This window comes from Tetrao urogallus (assembly GCF_951394365.1).
Source record: "Tetrao urogallus genome assembly, chromosome: 13".
Taxonomy (NCBI): Eukaryota; Metazoa; Chordata; class Aves; order Galliformes; family Phasianidae; genus Tetrao; species Tetrao urogallus.
In genome coordinates, this window is record NC_136826.1 from 5,217,680 (window position 1) to 5,242,284 (window position 24,605).

General features: G+C 42.7%; 1 protein-coding gene across 1 annotated transcript in view; it reads right to left on the reverse strand.

Moving 5' to 3' along the window:
* Positions 1–2,368: 2,368 nt before the first annotated feature.
* Positions 2,369–24,605, reverse strand: part of COL4A6 (collagen type IV alpha 6 chain) — a gene marked incomplete at both ends in the record, with an annotated part of 116,489 nt that continues 94,252 nt past the window's right edge. Inside the window, 28 exons of the mRNA XM_079541919.1 lie at positions 2,369–2,629; positions 3,233–3,519; positions 3,747–3,938; positions 4,647–4,763; positions 5,254–5,400; positions 5,682–5,780; positions 6,270–6,431; positions 7,282–7,398; positions 7,718–7,843; positions 8,678–8,749; positions 9,174–9,281; positions 10,006–10,113; positions 10,499–10,573; positions 11,085–11,148; positions 11,412–11,593; positions 11,913–12,038; positions 12,350–12,493; positions 13,172–13,342; positions 15,307–15,468; positions 15,709–15,930; positions 16,761–16,868; positions 17,265–17,336; positions 18,890–19,073; positions 19,645–19,824; positions 20,711–20,871; positions 21,771–21,875; positions 23,298–23,447; positions 24,379–24,489. Of these exons, the coding sequence (XP_079398045.1) occupies positions 2,369–2,629; positions 3,233–3,519; positions 3,747–3,938; positions 4,647–4,763; positions 5,254–5,400; positions 5,682–5,780; positions 6,270–6,431; positions 7,282–7,398; positions 7,718–7,843; positions 8,678–8,749; positions 9,174–9,281; positions 10,006–10,113; positions 10,499–10,573; positions 11,085–11,148; positions 11,412–11,593; positions 11,913–12,038; positions 12,350–12,493; positions 13,172–13,342; positions 15,307–15,468; positions 15,709–15,930; positions 16,761–16,868; positions 17,265–17,336; positions 18,890–19,073; positions 19,645–19,824; positions 20,711–20,871; positions 21,771–21,875; positions 23,298–23,447; positions 24,379–24,489 (4,013 nt within the window). The remainder of the gene's footprint in view (positions 2,630–3,232; positions 3,520–3,746; positions 3,939–4,646; positions 4,764–5,253; positions 5,401–5,681; positions 5,781–6,269; positions 6,432–7,281; positions 7,399–7,717; positions 7,844–8,677; positions 8,750–9,173; positions 9,282–10,005; positions 10,114–10,498; positions 10,574–11,084; positions 11,149–11,411; positions 11,594–11,912; positions 12,039–12,349; positions 12,494–13,171; positions 13,343–15,306; positions 15,469–15,708; positions 15,931–16,760; positions 16,869–17,264; positions 17,337–18,889; positions 19,074–19,644; positions 19,825–20,710; positions 20,872–21,770; positions 21,876–23,297; positions 23,448–24,378; positions 24,490–24,605) is intronic.

Below are 24,605 nucleotides of genomic sequence, written 5' to 3' on the forward strand. Positions count from 1 at the left end.
ATTTTGTCATGACAGTGCGATAAACGTGAACTGCAGAGCTTCATCTTCACCAATAAAAACACATGGAGAAATACTGAATGCTGTCTCCTCTCACTTGCACCTCCTGAACAAGGCCAGTGTGATATTAAAGGAAAGAGCTTAGAAGAGCCTGTTTCATCCTGTTTAATGTTTATTAAACACAGTTTGGAAACTATACGCTTAGAAAAAACAGCACTTCTCCTCCTCTACCCAGGGATTAGCTGCATGCCTTCTGAGCAGCTGAAGGAGCTCTGCAGGGCCAAGCTCTCCTCCTGAGCTGCGAGCTGTTTGCTGCATGAGCGTGGTTTCTGGGTGAGCAGCAGGAAAAGGCCATTTGTGGAACTCAAGGGAAGTTCGGGTATGGATAGCAACAGAGCCAGCTTCTTGCAGTACAAGCATACTACTCTAGAGATACTGGCACGTTAAATGCATGAAGTTCTGATCCTGAAAAAAATACTTCTTGGTGTGTTTCTGTTCAAAAATCGAGTCTGCAAACACACCTGACTGACACTTATAGCACCATGGGAGCCCAATTGCTGACAACTTCCCAGAGTTAACTGCGCACTTTTTCAGCACATGGTGAGCACTGCGGTGTGCACACAGCAGCTTTTTCACCTTGAGTTTGCCTACACCAGGAGCACAATGTGCTCAGTCTGTGCAAGGACAGCTAAAAGTAAATGCGATATTCTGCACTGAAGGACCATCAGGCAGGAACACTACAACATCTTAAAAGCTGATTGCAAAATACATCCAAAGCAGCTGCGGATCTTTCACAAGCAGGGAAGAGTTAAATGAAGGACTAAAAATTCTCATCACAAACTCTCTGCTCATCTCTACTGTGGTTCAAACTCTGAACACACAGAGCTCTCTGACTCCAATCTGGGAAAATAACATCATATTATGCATATAAATAAGCGTTGCAGATTCACAGAATGCTTTGGGTCGGATGGGACCTTATGGATCACCTAGTTCCACCCTCAATCACTGAAGGTAAAAACAGCAGCTGCTCAAGTATTTTGCTGGATAGAGCTAGACCTCTAGCAACTAGTAGAGAAAAAATACTTCAAATTCATGTCTCAGTCTCGTATTAATAGTAATAATCTGACAATTAGTCTTCAAAATCTTTAAGCCGAGGCGATAGTGTATTTGCAAGGCACTTCCTTCAGTGTCCTGGAATGTCACTACAAGGGTTTTGTGCACGTCACTAGAAAGAGAAATCGATAATCACACCGCTAGCCCGACCTAATGAAGTCATGTAACTGTTAGCATCCTTTTTCACGGCTTTCCCTGAAAATACATAAGGATAATACAATTAGTAGCACTTCTCTTTAATTATGCCCTCTAGGAATGTGGGATTATGATAGAAATGCAATTTTTAAAACGAGCAGAAAACAGCAAGCAGCCCAGAGGAAGAATGCAACCAATCGTGACTGTAGAAATAATAACTGTACATCTCGTAACTAACTGCTTTCTTCTGTATTTGCAGAAGCATTGCATGATAGCTAGCAGGCCTCTACTTTTTATACACACACAGCTTGTATAATTACCCAAAACTGTGCCAAGGCAACCTCTGAAGGAAGATGAAGGTTTGCAGTAACAAAGTGTTTCCGGTGGCTGCGCGTCATTTGACTACAAGGAGATAAGGACAGGCCTTGAAGGAAGCTTTTCATCTGGAATATGGTTAGAGCTATGAAAAATGCTGGAGGTGGTTTGGACTCAAAATCAACTCCGGATATGAGTTTGGATTAGAATTGATTACCTATCAGTGGAGCCAAAGAACATCCCACCTGTTGTATAAGCAAAGCAAAACGTCCATCCTCAATCTCCCTAATCACATCAGTTATCGACCACTTCTGCTTAGAGTTTCAAAGTCACCTACGATGCATTACAACATTTGGGCAGTTCTGCATTTCATAGGAGAATGTGCGCCCATTCCCTAGCAGTAGGCCAGGCACTGTTTGCAGAGATGCCAACAAAGCACAGCTTTGCAGATGTGTCTCGTGGTGGTTGGTGCGCGCCTTGCTCAGGGCAGTGGTATATGTGAGATGCCAGTTATGCTTCGGTCTGAATAAAGAACTCCCAGAGACTTTCTGAGGTAGCCATGAATGAAGAAGAAGCCCCAAACAACAGCAGAGAAATAGCATAGCACCATGATCCATAGAATGGCTTTCTGAGCACCGATCTTTCCCTTGTGTGTGGAGTCCTGGATTTGACATTCGATTTTTGTGGAGTTCTGGCATCTTGATTCCTTTATTAACCACACACAACACAGGTTTATGAATTTATCTCCTTCACATCAGTGATGCCTACTCTCAGGTAACAAAGACTGTTCCTGCTGTTTGCATTTCTGTTACAAGTTCTTCATGCACACTTGGCAGCGGCTGACCCTCGTCCGAAGCTGTCCTGCTTTCAGAGTTTCAGAGGGAGGAGCACCAACAAACTGCTGCGACTGCTCAACAGTGGTCAGCCAGAAACTGTATTTGTTTGCAAAGTAGTGGCACGTTCCTCTGGCACCATTGCATTCAATGAAGGGCGTAGCACGGAAATCCTCCAGGCAAGAACCAGGTGAGACAAGGGACTGACCTCCACCCTCTGCACCAGCTGCTGTGTGCTGAAATAAAGATGTCCATTTAAGTGGGTGCAAAGGAACAGAAGAGGAGGCAATAGGGCAGTCTTCAAGTTCTGTAGTTGAGAAAAGTATAATGGGCAACCAAATGTATAACTTGGTTATCTGTATCTGAGTCTTGAGTCAGGGCTAGAGGCAAGAAGCAAAGGCATTTGCTTATGCTGAATATGCAGTCCTCGTACAAAGGAAATCTAGCTTTGCAATTGCAAAGTGGGAAAATCAGAAGACAATAATGCTGACTTCATAGTTTTCTAATGACTTTACAGTACTGGGCTTCAAGGGGATTACAGTGGAAATAATATTCCAGAAGACAGAAGGGATTAAGGAAATACTGCAGCTTAATTAGTGTTTCTGCACTTAAAGGTTTGAAGCACAATGAGTATCTGTAGCAATGCAGAACTACTGCTTCCATTTTACTACCAGACTTGAGCAGTGCATACGAGAAGGCCAGATAAATGGGAACAAGTGGCCTACAGCAGGCCTGCTGATAAAGAAGTTGCTATGAGCAACTCAGCTAATTCAGTCTCAGTGATGAGGAGATATAAAAAACATGTAAAGCTGCCACTGCAGTAGCAATAGTATCCTTACCATTAGGAAGGAGTATCCTATCCAGAGGCTGCGCCAACCAAGGGGGCACTGTGGGATGGTGATATCCTGGCTGTGCACAGCCACAGCCTGGGATGGTGCTTCGCACACGGAGCAACGACTGATGTACTGTGGGATCTGATTGCTGCTCACTGGCATCATGGGGATGGGAGCGGTGGTGGACAGCCAGTAGGACTTGTCGTTTCGGCTGGCATAGTAGCACACTTCATTGATGTTGCAGTAAATAAAAGGCATAGTGCTGAAGCGGGGCAAACAAGAGCCAGCAAAACCTGCAAGAATTGGGCAAACAGTCATACAAAGCATCTGCCAAATGTTCCAGCTCACACACACTAGCCAAGAGTAGCATAGCACGGCACAAGTAACACTGCTTCCACAGCAGATTCTGGTCAGGGAGACTTTCCCTACAGCAGCTGTCAGCAGTACCAATGAAAACCGCACATGAGAAAAGGGGTTTTGACCTACACCATTTATGCCCAAGAGAAGCCCATCAACTCACCGAGATCCTGGTTGTGTGATTTTTCCTGCCCCTCTACGTACAACAAGCTGTAGCCATCCCAGAGCTTGTTCATGCCAACAGGACAAGGCGGGACTTGGTCTGACTGGCTGTGCTTCACCAAGGTGTACCCGACACCCACGCTCCGACCAGGCATTCCCGGCAAGCCGAGCGCGCCTGGCTTTCCAGCGGCACCTAGAAGGCAGAAGAGAACTCACCACTGGCAGGGTGGGTGTCACTTGGCTCTACAGCTGATTTTGGCATTGTGTTGTATGACAAAGAGGCCAAGTTTGGAGGGCTGTGTGACCAACGAGGCAAACCAGTTCCAAAAGCAGTTGCTTCACTGTGACACCCATTCATTTCCTACCTCATTTCATTTTCTGTCTTTCCCCAACAACTCTAATGCCAGAGTGTTAGCATCTATCTCACAGTACCCACATTCTCATATTCTGAAGATCCCAAAGCACCAGCCAAAACATAATAAATTTTCTCTCTAGTGCTTTAATGTTGATATTTCTTTGACACAGAAAGGCCAACAGCTGTACAAATCTGTGGCAGAATCCCACCCTTCTCTCTTTCCATCATGCCTATATCACCCAACCCTCTCAACTGTGCTCACTGTGAGTACCATTTTGCTCCTTCAAACCTCCAAGATGGCTCCTACATCCTTAGAACATTGAAACCAAAAGATGTTCAGAATTGTACCTAGGGAAACATCAGCAGCAACAGACAACAACGATGTGACGTAATCTTCCTTACTGAAGATAAAATTTACTTCATTGCAGATACAAAGCAGAAGATCATGTACATCCCCACTCTCCCTAAGGTAACTAATTTGGTTTCTTCAGAATTTGTGGACAAAGAAAAGTCTAATGATCTGTGCTCTGCAAATCATGCCATTACCTTCAAATCCCTGAGGTCCTGGGGCACCCAAAGGTCCCGGGTCACCAGCTATGCCAGGTGATCCAGGTAAACCGTCACGTCCTTTCAAACCAGATCTGCCTGGCAGGCCCTTTGCACCTGAAATCAAATATGGTTACTACTATCGTTCCTTCCTCATTCCAGTACCTTCAGTCCTACAACTATATTCCCAAGCAGAAATCTGTTATCCATGGTCTGAGAGCTCACTCTTAAACAGCTCTAGATACAACCTAGTGGTAGTGGCCCAGGCTGAAGTTTGTATCACTTCTCCAGTAGCAGCATTCCACTGACACTCCAAAGAATTCTCAGTAGTGAATCACTTTCAGGATTACTCCACCTGCTGCTACCAAAGCTGGCATCATACCAGCTATACCACAGCTGCTGCTCCTCACTCTGCAGCATTCACTCGAAAGCACTATCAAAGTGCATGACAAGAATTTATCAAGCATGTTCTAACAATAGTAAAACATAGCATTTGTATGTTTTTGGATTGAGTGATTTCCATTGCTAGAAAAACTTTCATAACGCTGAGAGTAGTATTTCTCTTCCAGAAGGCCAGAATATCAGTGATCTGAGTGTTTTTTTTTACCTGGCTTTCCAACCGGGCCCTGGAATCCAGGATCTCCATCAAAGCCAGGAACACCATCAATCCCTGGCAGACCCGGTAAGCCCGCAGGGGCTGTGATTTCTTCTGCCTGTGGGGTTACACCTGGAGCCCCTGGTTGGCCAGGGAGACCTGCACACAGTGTAAGAGACAGTGGAAGTACATCACAAAAAGGTGCACGGCTTTGACGATAATGCTGACACAAAAGAGAAGCATGTTTAATTAAGGCTGCCTTAATACATCCGCACTGGGTATCTTTCTGAAACATGATACACTAAGCTCTTTCTAATTTATTTCAATTCTTTAAGAAACCAAGAAGCCCCCCAGATAAGCCAATTAGGAGAGCTCTGGAACTTTCTCTACCCCAAACCATTGGTAACAAAGTAAAGCTTTTCCAATTCTCTGGCACTCACCTCGGCGTCCCATTTCACCTTTCAGCCCAGGGTAACCAGGATCCCCTGGAGGCCCATCTTTACCTGGCATCCCCATAAGACCAGGCTCGCCTCTGACACCTGCAAAGGTACACAGATGAAACCTCAGAAGCTGAGCATGAGGTTCTGATTCCTCAGCTGGGCACTGAGAAACACACTGATGGCAGGAATGAGAACACTATTTCTGCTCTGAGACAGAGGGGACCGTGACCCTTCAGGAACTCTGTGCTCACATTAATGACCAGAATGGCTGCAGAGCCTTGAGACAAGAATTTCCACTGTTACATAATTACACTTGATTGACAATATTCTTCCATGTGGACATCAAGCACCCAGGAAAAAAAAAAAGAAAGAAAATTAAAAAGTCATGTGGGACACACTGACTAACACCTGGAGCTGGCCTCACTTTACCAGTCGTAGGTAAAACCTGCATGGACAGAAAGGAAAGACAGACAACAAGCTCAGCTGTGCTCACACACAAAGCAGTCACAGACACCACCCAATAACCATTCGTACTGTCATGGTGACAGCTGCCAAACGACTCCCAGACTCTTTTCATGGCAAGATTACCTTTGAATCCAGATACGCCAGGGAGTCCAATGGGACCAGCAGGTCCCACATCACCTTTACCACCTTGCAAGCCAGGAACACCAGGGAAACCCGGATTGCCTGTGTCGCCTTGGTCAAAAGCTGGTCCAGGGGGCCCTCGTGGTCCCGGAGGACCTGGAAGACCTAGAGACAAAGTGATAATTGGCACAATCTCCTCTCGAGGCAAAGCAAATGCTATTGCTATCCCCAGTGGGTCATTCTAGTGGACGGTCGTTGTTTGGCTGTTCGTATTTCCAAGATCGTCCTCCCCCAAAGGAAAAGAACCAGGCCTCAGTTACTTACGTAAATGCAGGTATGAGAAACCTTTAAATCCTTTTGACCACAGTCACCTTACTTCAAATCCTGGGCCTGAACACGTGTAGCCCTCACCCCAGCTGGTAGTTAGCCTGGTGACCCACATATTACCTTGGAGAACAACAGCAGTGGCTTCAAATGTCTGGCCAGGAAAAGTCTCAGCCTCTTCGATAAGGCTGTTAGGCAATGAATAGGCACTAATGCTATCCTGACAGGTCTTTCAAACTTCAAGGTAAACTTGCTATTGACCTTAGAACAATCACTCCTTATGTATCTTCGAGTAGCAACAACGTTGTGCTGCCTCTCAGTTCCCACAGATGACTTCTAAATCTAACAAGGAGCCTATGATTACAGCTGTAGAAACCACAGTCCAAATAATACATTGGACCTTAGTAGTTACCTTAGTGCCTGAGTCTGTCTTCAACATTACAATGGGTGAAATGAGTATTGATCACAGAGCTTTATTAATAGGCTATATCAAACCAGGATTAAATAGCAGGAACTGAAAACAGAGCTCCTTATTCTCAAGCCTTGATCTAAAAATCAGATTATTAAAGCAGTGCTACTCTAAGTCATTATCCATAAGAGTTCTTCAAGAAAGTGCATTAAAAATAACCCACAAAAACTAACAGAAATCCTCTTAGCTACTCTACTCCCCTTATGAGGTCTGTCTCCATACCTGAACTCCCATCAAGTCCTGGATGGCCAGCATCCCCAGGTCTCCCACGTATATCAGAAGGAAGAGAAACTCCAGGAGTTCCTGGCAAGCCAGGCAGTCCCACAGGACCTGGGGGACCTAGAATAAGAAATACCAAGTGAGAAAGTATATCCCAAGCTCACAGTCATAGAGCTGATATGAACAGAATGAGTGGCTAAGAAGTATATAATGAGGAGAACAAAGGGAAAGAAATTGCTGTTTTCTGCTGTTCAGACACTGTAAGAACTACATAGAGTTTCTCAACCATATAACCACATCACAGATTTAATATTTACCTGTGAGGCTACTGTCTACTTCTATGACTTTAGGAGTTCTCTCTGGTAATTCCTCTAGCTGTGCAAACCCATCAGCCTGGGTTGCAACACATTCCACCAGGCTTACAAACATCAGTACTTACCCATGTCTCCTGATGAGCCTTTTGGCCCTGGGAATCCTACAGCTCCTCTACCCAAGCCTGGAGAACCTTCCTCACCCTTCAGACCTGGGAGACCCGCAGGGCCTTTCAGTCCAACTTCACTCAGACCTAATTAAAAATGGTTAAAGATGAAAGCCTATTCAAATAATCTACTAGCAGTTAATTCATTACACTAATAGAACACAGCTATCCTTCTAATTTTATACAACAAAGCTGTCTATTTTCACATACAAAATTTCAAAGCCTAGCTTTGAAATGCTACTTTACAAGATTATTGTAACCAAACAAGCCCCTTTGGAAAGGTTTTTCTCCTTTGGATTTTGCAAAACACTTTGCAAAACAGAACCACATTCTACTTCATACAGTTAACAATATGAAAAAGTACAGCAAGAGCCCAAAAGCAGAATTCAGATCTGATGGAAGAAATCAGCTTCCGACCTGGTCTAGAGGGAGATGTCCCTGCAGAGGAGCTGGAACTAGATGATCTTAAAGGTCCCTTCCAATCTAAATCATCCTATGACTGGAATTTTACTGAGATTTTTCTTAAGTTCCACATAATGGAGAGCAGTAAGGAAACAGCATCACTTAGTCCAACTCAAAGAGAGTACTTGATGCTGCCCTGTAAAATCAAGCATTCACTGGAAATGGAAGAGCTTCGTGATTTCATTCCACTGACTTTCCAGCAGCAACACAGTCCTTCAGGAAATCAAGGAGAACTACCCACAGAAAAACCTCCTTCACTCCACAGACTGCATCCTATTCTTACTGGCATTAAAGAAGAATGTGCTCATGCACATTCAGTATTCTGATATTTTCCTTCCTTTGATACTGTAATTTAATCCACAACTGGGTGAAACAGCAATTTTGTGGGGAGCACTGCTCTCATAATGGACCACTTAATGCATATTCCCAGCTAGGACACTGGCCATACATTTCCTTTACCTGGTGTTCCAGGAGACCCTTTTGTGCCCGGCAAGCCATTCAGACCATTTAAACCTGGAAATCCATGGAACCCTGAAGAGACAATGGGAACACTTACTAAATGAGCATATAAGCAAACAGTCTAGTTAGATGGAAATGCATAACATGCTTCACAGAAACTACAACAGGTGTGAGAAACAGGACACGGAGCAACACAGTACACATAAAGCTTCCCTTCGTTCAGCTCCCCTCCATGGAAACTTTCCATGCTCTCACTGGTTTTACCCTTGGTGGAATCCCATTAGTGATCCAAATCAAGAAAGAACCTCTCCCTTTCCAAGCACTCCTCAGCTCACTTCTAGCAGCTGGTGCCTGCACTAACATTGCCAAGAGATGAGCTGATTTCCCACGCACAGCTGGCCCACACATAACGTGCTGCCTGCCCGCTGTGATACACTTGGCTGAAACCCTGGTTTTCTGACCCAATTTCTCCCCCATACACAGGCTCCAGGCATACCTTTTGGTCCTGCTGTTCCACGAGCTCCTGGGAATCCAACAGATCCAGGCTGCCCTGGAGGCCCTGGTGGCCCAGAGAACCCTCTCAGTCCAGCATTTCCAGGGATTCCTAGAAACAAGCACCAAAATGTTTCCATACTACATATCCAAGACAGTTCAGCTCACAGCTCCATCATCCTGCAGCTTCTGATCTTAACTCATGAGTAAATTACCATGTAAATAATAATAAAAAACATAAAAATCTTCTTCACTACCACTAATAGCACCATCAAACTGTTTATTTGATAACTTTTGAAAAAAAAAAAAAGCCCTCAGAACTGACATTCTTCATCACCCACTAAGCTGTAGGCTGGAAAAGTTCACCTAGTAAATAACTAATTAAATTGGTTTTCAAGTAAAATATTCCAACAACAACTTCCACTGGCCTTCCACCTGTTATTCCAACAACAATTTGAGAGTATACTTGCTACTTCACTATTCAGAGACACTTACAGCCACAAAGTGTTGCAGTGGGAGATTTTAGGGCAGTCTTGCCCATAAGCAGCCACAAAAAAGCTGCTATTGCTTGTCTCTCATTAAGGTCTTCCCTGTTTGTTACAGCAATTCTTTTGGGTTTCACTTGTGCAGGATTCACAATACAGTTGACCCAAAGGATCAGTTTCAACTGGACAAGGTGACACCTTACAGTAATGTCAGAGAAAATCCCCATCTTCTTGTCAACCTTATTATGTAAGTCTCAGCTGACATGGGCTGACCAGGACTCAGGAGCAGTATGGTGAGGCTGTCCCACAGTTACACAATGAACTGCAGAACTTAGGTGCCTAGTCCAGTACCTGCTGGTCCTTCTTGGCCAAGATCTCCTGGGCCACCTTTAATCCCGTTCACTCCAGTGCTTCCTGGGTAGCCTGATTCACCCTTGAGTCCTTCTCTCCCTCTCTCTCCTGAAACGATAAAAGCATACACTATACCAGAGCACGAGGTAAAGTAAGTGGAGGTAGGTCTGAAAAGAAACATGTTAAACTGCAGCTGCAGCACTTAGGTCTGCTGGCCCTGGAGCAGCCTCCTGGACACCAAACATCAGTGCGAATTCCCCAGCTCTTCAGGGAGTGAAATGGGATGCAGCATGCAAATTGGGTGGGTTTAGGACATGCTCATTATCATCCAGATTTGTGGTCTACCTGGATACTAGACTTCTCAAATCTCTTCTACAGAACGAGACAAAAGTATCTAACTTTACTGATTATAAACAACCTTGAGCAGAGCAAAGTTATCCAGCTTAATTCCTGAAATTCTGCAGTCTTGAAGTGCAATTAAGGGCTACTCTACCTGGGAATCCTGGGTCCCCTCGCTCTCCTTTAACTCCAGCAGTGCCAGGAACACCAGCAGACTCTCCCTGGTCACCTGGAAAAGAAAGACAAGCTGAGAAGACCATTCTATACCTGACTGGGAGCAGCTCTCAGCCTGCTCAATAGTCTTGTTTATGAAAACAAACCTTGCTTACACTGCAAATTCACAAAGTAAACAAAGACAATAGTAAATAATGTACACGAGGAGTTTGAAAATGTTTATAAACAGCAATGCATGCAAATGCACTCAGGGCAGGATAAGACAAACATTTGTCTGTAATTTCACAGCATCCTGCCCTTTATATCTTTAACTCAAGTTGACCAGAGAGAACAGGGCCTCTTGTAACGTCCACCACATTTCATAAAGTGCTATGATCAAGATTTCAAAGGATATTAAAATATTTAGGCAATTGGCTTGAGACTGAATGAATGACCTACCAGGGGAACATCTACTTCCCAGCCAGTCATTGGAGAGCAATGGACACTTCCAGAACTTATTTGTCTTAGCTATTAATCTTAGGACTGCATAGACTGAAAGACCAAATGCACAGTGAAAGATTGCTTACCCTTTGGACCAGGGAGGCCAATAGGTCCTGGGAATCCAAGTATTCCTGTGATACCATCTGAACCCTGAAATAAAAGCCCAAAGCTAGTTTTTGTTCTTTATTCTTACCATTTTAGGTTGGGGTCATGTGGGATAATGGACAGCAAAAATGTATGGAGAGGCATTATCCAAAGTGTCATTCGACAGCACAGAACAAACAAACAAAAAATTTTGCAAAGAAAAATTCTGTCAGCTTCTGGCCAGCCTCTTTACAGCAGAAGTACGATTAGAACACAGCATCTTCCCAAGCACTCTTTGAGAGGATGAAGATATTTGAGGAGATATTTACCCTCTCTCCTGGCATTCCTGGAAATCCTATTATACCACGTGCACCCTTCTGTCCTGGCAGCCCAAGCTGTCCAGATGGACCAGGGAGGCCTTGGTCACCATGAAAACCTCTCTCTCTGCTTGCTGACCCAACAGGTCCAGGAAGACCAGGCTGTCCACGGCTTCCTGGGATTCCTTTATCACCTGAGTTTATATAAAAGGGTACAATTCCAATTCATAGAACATTCATTTCATTTGACCATTCCTTTGACCAACTGACCCGTTACCCAAAGCTTTCCTTAGAGAGACAAAGGTTTGGCATATTACCTACAGAACAGAACTTGGAACGAAAATTGTTTTCTCACAGTTTAGATCTGCCATATGCAAATCTTGCTCAAATGTGAATGGCAGAACAGAAAATACTAACATTGCAGATTTTGTCAAAAGGAAAGCCATGCTTCATCAGGAGTAAACGCAGCTCCCACACAACCGAAATGACAAATACTACAATGTTGTGATGTACCTCTGGGTCCTGGGAATCCTCCAAGTCCAGCTAATCCAGGATCTCCTTTGTTTCCTTTCAATTGCAGTGCCTGCTCTTGAGCCCCAAGAACAGGAAGACCAGGTGGACCTACATCGCCTCTGTCACCTGAAGAAATATGAAGCTGCATTATTTTGCAGTAAGATTGTTTAACAAAAAAAGAGTAACACTAGAAACTGACAGATAGAGACAGAACAGCCATATCTTCTGACGTCAGTTCATCTGTAGGTACACCTACTGCTGCCTTTGGTAACCAAAGTATTTCACATGGAAGGATAGAACACAGCATATAGAAGAAAACATTATTGTATTATAATTGTTTTAAGTTTGTAATTGTTTTATTATTGTTACAATTTACAGAAAGGCCTCTGAAGTTCTTCTGCTGCACAGACAGCAAATGCCTTTCAACTGTTTCTCACCTTTTTGACCTTGAAGTCCCAGAACTCCAGGGCTTCCTTTTTCTCCCACTGTGCCAGGAGTTCCTTTAAACCCATTGACCCCAGGGACACCAGGCAGGCCTGGCATGCCTGGGAAACCAAGGAGGCCAGAAGACCCCTTTTCACCTGTACAGAAAAGTCGATAAATAGAGAAAATTAATCTCTTCTGATATACTACATACACACCTAGCTGCCAGGCGGAGGCAATTTGTGTTTAGCCAGTCACCCACATCTGGGCAATAAAACCTGATGGTGCAAGCAGAGCAGAGCCACTTCTGTCATGATACTTTCAACCAGCATTTTTTTGGCTTTGAGAGCGTGGTCCTGCTTTGACTAGAGCGTAAAATCCAATCAATCCACAAGTGAGCAACGTGCAGTCACACAGCTTTTTTGCTCTCCTGCTAAAATAACACTGAATTCCCCAAATAAACAACTACTGTATTTAAACTTGGTGGCCATACATTTCTACTTTTCTTTTGGTCTGTGCTTCATTCTCTCCCTCCTATGGGCTTTTCCCTCACTTTACAACTTCACTCACCGTTCCTCATTTTTCCGAATGTCTTGTCTTTCTGTCTTGACGTACATGATACATTCTCCATAGGCGCCCTAGTCCTTACATGGACCTCCTCATGACTATAATTTGATTATTAAATTCATCATTCATAATTCACAGCTCAACAGCAAAACAAACATATCCTACCACCAGTTGAGAAATGTCTCTTCTGTAGAGCATGGCCTAAAATCAACAAGGTCTTTTTTTTTCTGGGCAGTAACCTCACACTGTTCCCCAGATGGAATACATACCTTTTGGTCCAAAGAAACCTGGACGTCCATCTTGACCAAAAGGTCCGGGTGGTCCTAAGAATCCTCTTTCCCCAGGAGGTCCAGGAGCACCATCAAGCCCTGGGAAGCCTTTCATACCAGCAGGGCCTTGGGGACCTACATCCCCAGTCACTCCTTTGACTCCAGGAAGTCCTGAATCAATATAAGAAAGAACTCAATAATTCAACAGATTATGACATACAAACACTGGGGAAGTTTTGTGAACTGCTTTCCAAACTCTTTAAACACAGCATTGTTTTCTATACAACAAATGGGTCTCAAGGCACATGCAGCCTACTTAGAAGGCATAAAGTTTAGAACTGCAAAAGCATTAGTGATCTAATCATAAAATACCTATGAAGAGGGTTACTGCCTACATCACTACACCACTGGCAAGAGTGAAACCCCTTATGATGTGTCCATTTTTGTCTCCTTTACCAGACGCTACAGCGTAGAGCACCAGTCTTACCTTTATCATCAAGGCAGCCAAACCAGGATGGGGAGCATCTTTAATGTCAGCTACATCTACCTACCCCATCCTTAGAGTGAAGCAGAGATCAATTTGAGAGACTTGTTTTCACAAGTTTCTTTTCCACCTTGGTAGTTAAAGTGTTACTTCTCAAAAGCAAATTGCTCACTAAGGGAACAAGCTTCTGACAGTGTTGTGATAAAACCAACACCATATACTCAGTTTTGCCTCTAAGTGCTTCAGAGTGTTTCTAGCTGAAGCTTTGTAATGGTTTACAACTTTCAATAAAGGCTCAAACCATTGAAAAGAGAATGCTTAGATCCAAAGGGAGCAAAGAAAGAAAAAAAATAATCAAGTGGCTTCTGAAAAATGACATTTGCAGCAGCAGCACCCAATATATGAGCTTCACTGTATTCAAACGTTTTAAGTTACGATCCAGTATTTTTTTAAAGTAGATGAAATGGCTGCTTTATTTAAAAAGACAAAGAAAATTCAGGCTTAAATTTTGTGCATGTTAAGGATTTCCTTTTAAGCTTCAGGCTTTGCTGTTATCTGAGCATTCTCACTACAACAGTTCTTTGCCTTCTGGTTTGATTAGCAATAATAAGGGGTATCACCTATAGTCAATGCAATTCTTGTAGCATTAAAAGCTAGGTTGTTAGTCCATGAGCTTTTATGCTACACTGCATTTTCTCACCTTGACAGCCTATGTGAAGAACCCATTACCAAACAGTGTGACATCAGAAATGGGGAGTTGATAAATGGAATAGAAACATGGTGAAGGAAAAAACAGATACAATATGTAAACAGAAAGAATAAGGATACAAAGAAATCAATGATTCAGAGAATACAGCTGAAATATCTTAGTCATTTGGAGTTTATCATCCTAGCAATGGAAAGTATTTAAAAACAGTTGAAGGAAACAGTCACAGGTGGCATACAGTCCAAAACCATAAAATAATAGGGAAGTGAAAGTCATGTTAGCATTCTAATAAAAAGCTTAACAACTATAATTTTCTTCTCAAATTAGGTTAGTGCTTTCATTCATTTGTTGTCATCGTGTTTCAGCACTGTCATTCTGCAAGTTAGGACAGAATTACATCACAGACCATTATCTACTAATTCCCAGATGCCCCTCTGCTTGGTTCTCAAGTCTTGAATACACTGTTATCATGAAACACTCTAGTCACTACAGCTTGACAGATACTGTTGTATTCAAGTGTTTTTTTCCTGTAAAGTGAAGGGAAATTGATTTATTTTCTGACCCATCTGGAGTAGCATGCAAGTGCTTCTTCTCAGAAAGCTACACAGAAGTCGTGTTTCAAGCAACCTCATATACTAAAAAATCAATCGTTATAAAAAAGGGAAATGAAGATTAGTGAATGCATACAGCCAGCCTGTAAATGCAGAGATGTTAAAAGATATCAAAGTGCTTTCTCCTGTCTTTTTGCTGTACTTCTTACAACCTTGGGGCACCATTTCAGTGCAGAAGGATTCCTGTAGTTAGAGGTGAAAAGCTCAAATTCTGCACTGTGACCCCTATACAGTGGTAGGAGCTCTCCATCAGCGACTGGCAATCTCTCCCACACTTCCTCAACACTGCAGTGCTCAGCTCAGCTACTTGTCTTCATTTGAAGAAGTTACACACCTGGTGCTCCTGCAAGGCCAGCTGATCCCAGTGGTCCTGGTTTTCCCTTAATGCCAAAAGGACCTCCAGGACCAGGAGGTCCCCGCAATCCGGGGACACCTGAATACCCTGGATTACCCAGCTCGCCTTTAACACCTAGGAGGCCTGGTCTCCCATCCAGCCCTGGGAACAGAGAAGTGGGAGGTTACAAAGTAAATAAGACAAGATTCATTTTTTCAATAAAAATAAGAATCCCAATAAAAGCCTTTGAGTTACATTAGATTCTAAAAACAAACCACCACACATGCACCTGCAAGCAGCTTAAAGGATCACTAATAGAGTATGTTAAAGAGATGGGGAAAACGAGAGATTTTTGAAAGAAACAGTTTGATATTCCCAGATACAAGCAGCATCAGTGCTTACCTTTTGGTCCTGGAAACCCAAGATCACCTGCAAGTCCTTTATCCCCTGAGAGCCCAGGTCGGCCACGCTCCCCCTGAGCTCCACTCTCAGCACCAAATACATCTCCAGGAGCTCCCTTAGTTCCAGCTAAGCCTGAAGCACCCATCTTCCCAGGCAAACCATCTGTCCCATCCAATCCTGGAAGTCCTTGTGACCCTTGCTCTCCTCGAGGTCCAGGGAAACCTCAGAGACACAGATAGTAAATGTCACTCATCAGAAGTACATGCTGTCTGCTTCCAGTAACATCTCTAACAAAATTTTTCAAATACCTGTGCAAGCAAAGGCTGTTTGGAAACCTGCAGAATGTTTTGGTATCAAACTAGAAACAATGGTTTCTCCACTACCACTACCCTGCACAAGAGCAGCAAAGATAACATACCAATCACACCTTTCTAACTCTATCCTCCAGCTTTGGGCACTGAGGGGCAGAAGACACCAGCAGTCCTGGTAAAAGGAGGACTGCAAAGTTCTCTTTGTCACTTACCAAGTAGAAATAAAGTAGCACTGCTGTATGAGTGTTCCACTGCATGACAGGCTACGTCATGCAATCTCTGACTCCATAAAGATCATATCCTCCCATTAATGCAGTGAAAAGAGATTTTGACAGCCATACTCACAGAGAAATTATGGACATATGGTGGCCTAACAGCCCACAGCTCGCTCTTCATTTACTACAAACATCAGAAACTACCACAGCTAAAACAAGTCCAAATATGATGTACAGTGTGTCTCTACCAGAATATCACATGGTTTAGAACAGGTTTTAAAATCAACTTGAAGTTTCTAAACTGTTAGAAAGCATATGATGGTGTCTCTGGAGAAACAAACTGTGTTGGCTGTCCTTATGTCCTTACACCAGCAGTATATTATTAAAAGCAGAGATGGCATTTGAAAGAAGCACTGTGGAGTTCACAACAGAACACTGTGAATTTAACATGTGGAAACGTGGCCTAGAAGAATCAACTCTTTTGATAAAACACTGTACAAATTTATTATACGATAAAAACTCTTACCAGGTTCCCCTTGCAAGCTAATTATTCCTGGAGACCCTGGCTGTCCTTTAGATCCATGTAATCCAGGCTGCCCCGGAATGCCAGGAAAGCCTTTGCTGCCTTTGGGACCTAAGGATTAAAATAATACTAATGAATGAACAGTGGAAGGCAAAAACACAGCACCGGGAAATGGGATCAGATCTCTTCTGCAAAGCTAGTGCAGAAACACTCACTGAAAACATAACTTAACCCACTACGCATCTCAAATCCATGGCTTTTTCAACAGCAGAAAAAAAGGCAGAAGAAAAGAGTTTGTGTTCAGAGGCTACTTGAAAGGGAAAAAATGGTGCAATCATTATGATCCTCTATGGAATTTAAGCCCAGACCCTTTGAAGAAAAAGACTACTATTTTGTCAGTTAACTCTCAGGAATACCTATCACTCATAGGACATCAATTAGCAGGTATTATCTTCTCTGAGGAATAGGTACTTCTTGGTAGTCATTACAATCAGCTTGTCTCCATACCTGGCAACCCAGGAAGGCCGGGAGTCCCAGGAGGACCATATGCTCCAGGAACTATGCAGGGCAAGGTGATACCTGAAACAAAGAAACAACGAGGGTGCACACAGTCTCTTTCAGAGAGATGGTCAGAAGAGAAAGATTTTGTATCCAGATGTTTTCCACAGGACATGTAAGTGATTGGGAGTGAACTTAAGTACATCAAACACTGCTGACATATGAAATACATGATGTTAAAAAGAAAGTGTTTGGAGCCTGGAGTCTAATCTCATCCCTACTACTTACTGTGTGCCCAGTAAGTGGTTGCAACTACTGTCGTGGAGTAACAGTAGCAGGATATCCATGGCTTCCACTAGCAAAGTAGGTATTGAAAAGGCAGTCTATGACTAAGAATGCCTATGAGCAGGGGTGGGAGCTTTCAAAACCAGTGGGAGCAGAAAGGTGTTCCTAACTTTTAAAACCTGAGTATGTTTCTAAGTGGTATATAAACTATATGCTACAGTGTGAAAGTCTAAAATAAATGACAGAATGCACATCTAGAAAGTACTGATAGATGTTTAAAAAACTGTGAACCCAGAGCTTATGCCAGAGAGATTCATATGCTGTAGGTGGAACAACAAGGATTTATTTTTCTGTCTTGCTCTCCAACTGCTGCTTCTGCAATCTGTCAGACTAAGGAACAGCCACACGGCCTGTAAGAACACTTTCAGCAAACATGACTCAGCAATGCAAAGCTCTTTGCATGCCTTTCGTTTCTTATAAACACTCTGTACCACCAACCCCTTTTCATTCAACTTAGGAGGCATTACCAGTTTGCTAGCACATCAGATTTACTTGAAAGATCTCAAACACTTCCAGCATTCCTCTTCGTCACTGACAATGCCAAGTCATGTTAACATGGTCACAGCAGTGATTATCACAAAAACTAACTCAAGCTTTTCCACTCCAAAAACGCTTCCAGTTATTTCAAGAGAAGTCTGTACTACAACTACAGAATTAGCTCCTAAATGGTGGTAACTGGCTCAGATTAATGCTATCTCAGATACATGTTCTAAAAATCAAAATTTAAAGGATCTTAAAAGCCTTTTAGTCAGATAAACTACATACAAAAGATTATCACAAAAGGAGCTTTGGGGAAGAAGGGTGTTTTTTTCATTACTTTGCTTGAATACATGCATAGGGGAACATTTGCTTAACTGCTTTGTTCTGGAGCTCTTTTTATTTCAGTAATAGTTCTGAAAATTGATTCAGAAGTCCCAAATATCAGTGAATTATTACTTTTACCTGGACAACCAAGTAGGTCGTGCTTTCTAAAGACTTCATTTTAATTGTCTTCCCCAACACCATTGGTGTAAAATGGCTCTCTGGTGAGTAGGTTCCATTCAACACCATTAGTACTTGAGTATTCAACTCAGATATCTGCTGCTTATTATCTGTGTCCTCCTGAGAATAACAACTTCAGAAAGCAGTGACTGCTATGTCGAGTCTGGTAAGCCCGCACACCAGCTTTAGTTAACATAAAGAGCAATCTTTAATGCCTCCTTAAGGCTTGGTTACAAGAAGAGCAGCAGTTGTTTTGTCACTTGACTTATAGCAGCTTTCAAAGTAACAGCAGATGGAGAAACACGTACCCGGAGGGCCTGGCAGACCTGCTTGTCCTGGAGAACCATCCATCCCTGGGTCACCTGGCGGCCCACGAAGTCCAGCAGGGCCAGGATACCCAATGCCAGGAGAACCGATCTCTCCAGGACGGCCTTTGGAGCCAGGTAATCCTGGCAGACCTTTTTCACCAGGGAAACCTAGCCCACCATCACCCTGTAAGCAACAAAGACAATCACAGCAGAAAATCAAAGAGATGTGGAAAGAAGGTATATCACCGCCATTTTAACAAATGCTTGAAGTTTTGTCAGTCCTGCGTGAGCTTCAAATGTGCCCGGGAAAGTATGTGGAAATCACTGTAAATCAGCCACCACTATTCCAAAATGCAGAAAGACCCAGTTACTACTACAAATAATACTTCATATTTTATTTGCCAACACACTAAGTACTACGTATTCAGAAAGATGCACATACATATGTATATATTTAATTAAAATATTCTGTTGTGGTTTTTCAGTTCCAAGGTTGTGCTCGTTTGTTCAGTGCAAAAAAGCATTAGGGCCTTCCCCACTGCAAGAACTTCATCATTTGACTGTGTAGCCAGAGGCACAATGAGTTCCAATCACTGATCTTCACCAAGACAAATTTGTGCCCAAGGACTATGAGATTTTTTACGTGTTTGGAGACTTATCATACAGGTGATCAGGACTAGTAAACCAGGCCTTTTTAATCTCTCTGCTCCTCATTAGGATTCTGAAGCACTGCTGCTAAAAGAATTTGAACTTACTGGTGGACCTGGTGGGCCTGGCAAACCTGGAAGTCCATCCCTGCCAGGAGTTCCTGGGAAGCCCGATGGTCCTATGGGTGCAGTGGCACCACGGTCCCCAGGAGCACCTCTGCCTGTTGCATAGGATGAATCACCTTTTTCTCCCTTATGGCCTGGAAGACCTTGCTGGCCAGCTGAAGCCTAGAAACCAACAGATTAAAAAAAAAAAGCAAAAAAACCAAAACAAAGCAAAAAAAAGCAGGCACATGAATATGCAGAGAAGAGCCTTTGCTTTCTAGAAATATCATACAAGATCAGGACACAACAACTGGAGATAGAAATAATTTCCAAAGGGTTTCCTATTGTATATGTTATACTTTAAAAAAAAAAAAAAAGAAAAAAAAAAGAAAAGGAGGTGGGGTTTTGATTATTTTCAAGTGATTCAGTTAAATCAGTACAATTTTACAGTGGCAAGCCAAATGCTGGTGCACGTCACTATAGTGACAGCAGTCCTGGATGGCATCTGGGAACAAACACTATAGCAGATTCAAATTATTAAGTCTTCTTCCCTATTACTTGGTGTGCTGCATTCACTGACATTGATAAAGAAATTCTAAAGCTTTAGTGTAGTGCAACTGAGGAGACTGCATCTAAGACACACAGCCTTCAAAGCTATGAGCAATGGTGTGGAAAGACCTCATTGTCCGATTTCAGGCCTTCTCTCCATACGGATACATATCTGCTTTCACAACCAGTCCTGTTAGGAAGAACCCTGGGTCTAATGCATGCTTGTGGCCAAGAGGCCCTGGGATGAATGGCTGTTACTGCTTTTACTCTTGGCTCCTAAATGGCAGTTCTCAGAATTTAAGAACCATTTCTTCCTCCATTTTTACATATGATAATTTCTCTACTTTCAGATCCTTTTCACATATCAATTTCTAGGTTTATTTATTTTTTTGTCCAAACAAGTACAAGAAGCTTCACAAAAACTGTGTCCAGGTCTCAATGCAATCAACACCAGTGACTGCACATGGACATTTTTTCTCCTTTAATTAAGGATGAACAGTAAAAACTCTTCCTCCCTTACCAGAGGGCCTCGCAGTCCTGGTGCACCCACAGTGCCTGGGTCTCCACTAACACCTTTAATCCCAGGCACACCACGACTTCCTGGTGGACCCTGTGGACCTGAGATGCCTTTTAGACCTGCTCTTGTAATTCCTCCATCACAAGCACAATCACCTGCATCTCCTGTAAAATACAGTCACCACTCAGTTATGCTTGGATAAAGACCCTTTTACAGCTTCAAGATCTCCGTAAGTGGGATTTGGGTCAATTAGGACAAAACCATTCTGAAATGATATGCTGTTTTGCCTACTTTGCTCAAGGAGTATCAAGCAAGTATCTGTCTGGGTTAATTTCTGTACAACACCCACCACCAAACTACCACACGCAGCATGATCCTAGGCATTGCGTATTATAACATGCTTACTTTAATACCTCTTCCCAAAGGTTTAGACTCTCTAAAGGAGATGGTTTTAGGAGAGTTTAGGTCAAAAGTCCTGTGGATTTTAGTAGGTATGTTTGCATGTCAGAGAAAGCAAATCCATACTCCCACTCACAGAAGGTTACAATGACCCTCAGCTGGTTAACTTCATCTTTTCTGGAACTGCAACTGGGCTCACATCCAAACAACAATGTGCAGTGATATCTGTGTTATACTGCTTTGTTTTTTTTTGCTGCTAGTTCTGTTATGCACTAAAACCCAAGTTCTCATCTTTTTTTTTTTTTTTAGCACAGAGGAGAATAAAATTGTTCTTCTGTCATTTCCAGCCTGTATTAAAAAAGCAGCACAAAGGACGTTATTTCTAAATCTCATTACATGTTATGGCTTCGAAGCACAACCTGATCAGCTAACTGAGTATGAAATATTTATTTGCTTATTTGCCTGAGCAGAGGAATAAGAAAACAGGATTTCAACAGCAGTGCTGGGCACCATTCTCTCTGAATTGTAAAAGCTACTGCTCTTTTAATCCAACTAGAAGCTTCTCTGATTTGCCATAAAGAAACTTTCACCCTTAGGATATTTACCATGCTAAAGTGAGGTCAATTGATTGTTAAAAGGCTCTTCCAAAACAAGAGTCAATTACCTTTGTAACCTTTTGGACCCAAAGCTCCTGGAAGTCCTCTTTGTCCAGGCTCCCCTGGGGCACCAGTCCTTCCATCCAGAATCCCATCTGGGAGAAATGAAGGGCCTGTGTGTGGAAAACAAGAAAAAAGGCCTGAGAAGGCTCGATTTAAAGCTTGTTAATTACTTATAATGTGAGATATGCAACTGGCAGAAATGGTGCCAGATCAAGCAATGGCTTGTGGTTATGCAAGGAGATGAACAGAGGACCATGGGCTGCCATATGTTTGTTTTCTGCTCCTCATATAGAAGAGCAAAGATCCTGCAAGGTGGATATAACAGAGCTTTACTCCTCTACTGCTCTATTACTGCACTTTTTCAAAGATTTAACAGGCCAAATAACCAAGCAAACTGCAAACACCTGGTACAGAGGGCAAACAAATTAGTCCATGCAGTTCAGGAAAGGGAACAAGTGGCAGAAGGTTATGGGAAAATCCCATTACTCACTTTACAACTGCAGGACTACTCTCAGAATCTCTTTATATGCTGATGAATACAATGAAACATGAGCTGACAGAAACAGCAGAGGGACGAGACCTAACATAAGCTAACGCTACAGTGTCTGAAAGCCCTTCCCTCAGTGACAACAGTAAGATGCAGTGCTGATCAGCACACATCTGATCTTCCATGGAAATAACCTGCAACCATCAGCTAAAAACAGCTCCAAGAGCTTTACAGACTCTGCAGAAAAATCAGCAGGATTTAACTGACAAATAATTATTGATAAGGCAGCATTTAATTCTCCATGAAAAATCATTTAACCAGAGCACGCTCTGATTTTGAAACTTTTTGCTCTCTAGAACAAAACAAATAAAACATACTGTTTGAACTCAGTTTATGGCAGAATAACATAACACACGGTTTACCACTTTACCAAACAAAACAGTGCATAATTAAGCCAATCAGGAAATACATAAAATTGAAATCACATTTCCTTATGTCTATAAACTGTTTCTTCAGGTATCCTATCTGACTCCTGGTACCTTAAATACCGACTTGCAAGATCAGTCATTTACCCCAAGTGCTCAAAAAGTCATAGGATCTTCTTTATCTAATTCAGTACACACCACGGGAAACTGTATTTAGCTTTCCTCCCATCAACCTGCATGCTATATGATATAACCCTCCTTTCTTTTCCCTAACTGAAACATGTTTCTCAGAAGTCAGAATCTGAATTGGCTCCGTTTCATCCTACCAGAACAGAACAAACATAAATTGTGCCGTTAGAACCATGTGCTTCAGTCTATCAGGTTACCCACCTCAAAAATAATTAGTTTTTGCTAATGCTATTATTTGCATTTTGTTATTTCAGAGGAATGCAGATAAATATATCAAATGTTGTGAATTACAATTACAATGCGATGTTAACCAAGCTTTTAAGATTTACAGATGAATAATCTCCACTTGCAAATAAATAAATACAGAAATCATTATTTGCTTTGTTTCACTATGAATTCAATGTAGAAATTGATGTCAAAAATGTACATACGTGATGACCCAGGCAATCCTGGTGCTCCTGGCAGACCAGGCAAACCATCTCTTCCTGGAGCGCCTGGTGATCCAACTGTTGCTCCTCCTGGTTCTCCCATTTCACCTTTCACACCAGGAATACCTGGAGACCCTCCAGGGCCCATTCCATCTAAACAACACTGACATGATTAGCAGCTATCCAGCAGCAAACATATTCTGATAGTTTTAATATTGTGAAAATTACTGTTGTGTCCTGAACTGTAACCATGTTAGTAAAGAACATTTTCTAATTGCATACAAAGGAAAACTTATTAATTGTAGTCACCAGCTGGCACACATGTACACATTCCTTTGGTCATTCAAAAAACTTTACAAGGCTGTATTGAAATCTCACCAATAGGTGAGACAATTAACTATGGAACACCATGATTCATTAATTTTCAGATTGAGGTTGAGTGGAGATAATTGCCTTAGTACCAGTGTCTGGAACACTGCAGGCCAGGATTTCACAAATGACATTAAACAGAAACTCGAGTTAGATTTCTGATGGGACAAATGGGTTCCAGCTACAGTGGTTTTACTTAGCCAACATGCTAGCTCTCTGCTGCAAAACAGAACTGCAGGGAACCCGCTTTAGCACAGGGGTTGGACTAGATGAGATCCAGAGGTCCCTTCCAACCCCTGCGTTTCTGTAATTCTGTGAAAAATGAAGACTCAATCAAAAAAGCTGCTTTTCAAAAACATATAAAATGTTCCATTTGTAGGAAAGGGTCTGTCAATTTGAAACTGAAATGGAACATTTAATTCAGTTTGAAATAGAAATCAAACAAAACAACTTCTGTGTATCAAATATTGAGAGCTGGAGCCTTGAAACAGATTGTAATCACCGTGGGACTAATTCTGCTCCCACCCAAATGAACATGCTTGGTTTTCCTGTGCCTCTTCCTCGCCTTCTGCACCTCACAGCAGCCTGCAAGTCAGGCCAGCAGGAGGATGGAGAGGCTCGCTGCAATACCTTCAACATCTCCAGCCTGCCACCCAGAGCCTCACAACAAACACTCAGAAAACAGCCTGTTAAGGTCACTCAGCAGATGCTTTACCTCTCTCCAGGCCTGGAAACCCTGGAGCTCCTGGAAAACCTGGTAGGCCACTGATCCCTTCATCTCCTGGAGGACCAGGTATTCCTGGGTTTCCAGGGTCACCTGGGGCACCTGTCAGACAAATACAGAAAGACAAGGAAGAAAAACTTGAGAATTTCTGCTGAAAAACTGTACAGCTTACTACCTCTGTGACAGATCTGACAGATCTCACCGACAGCAAAGCTGTT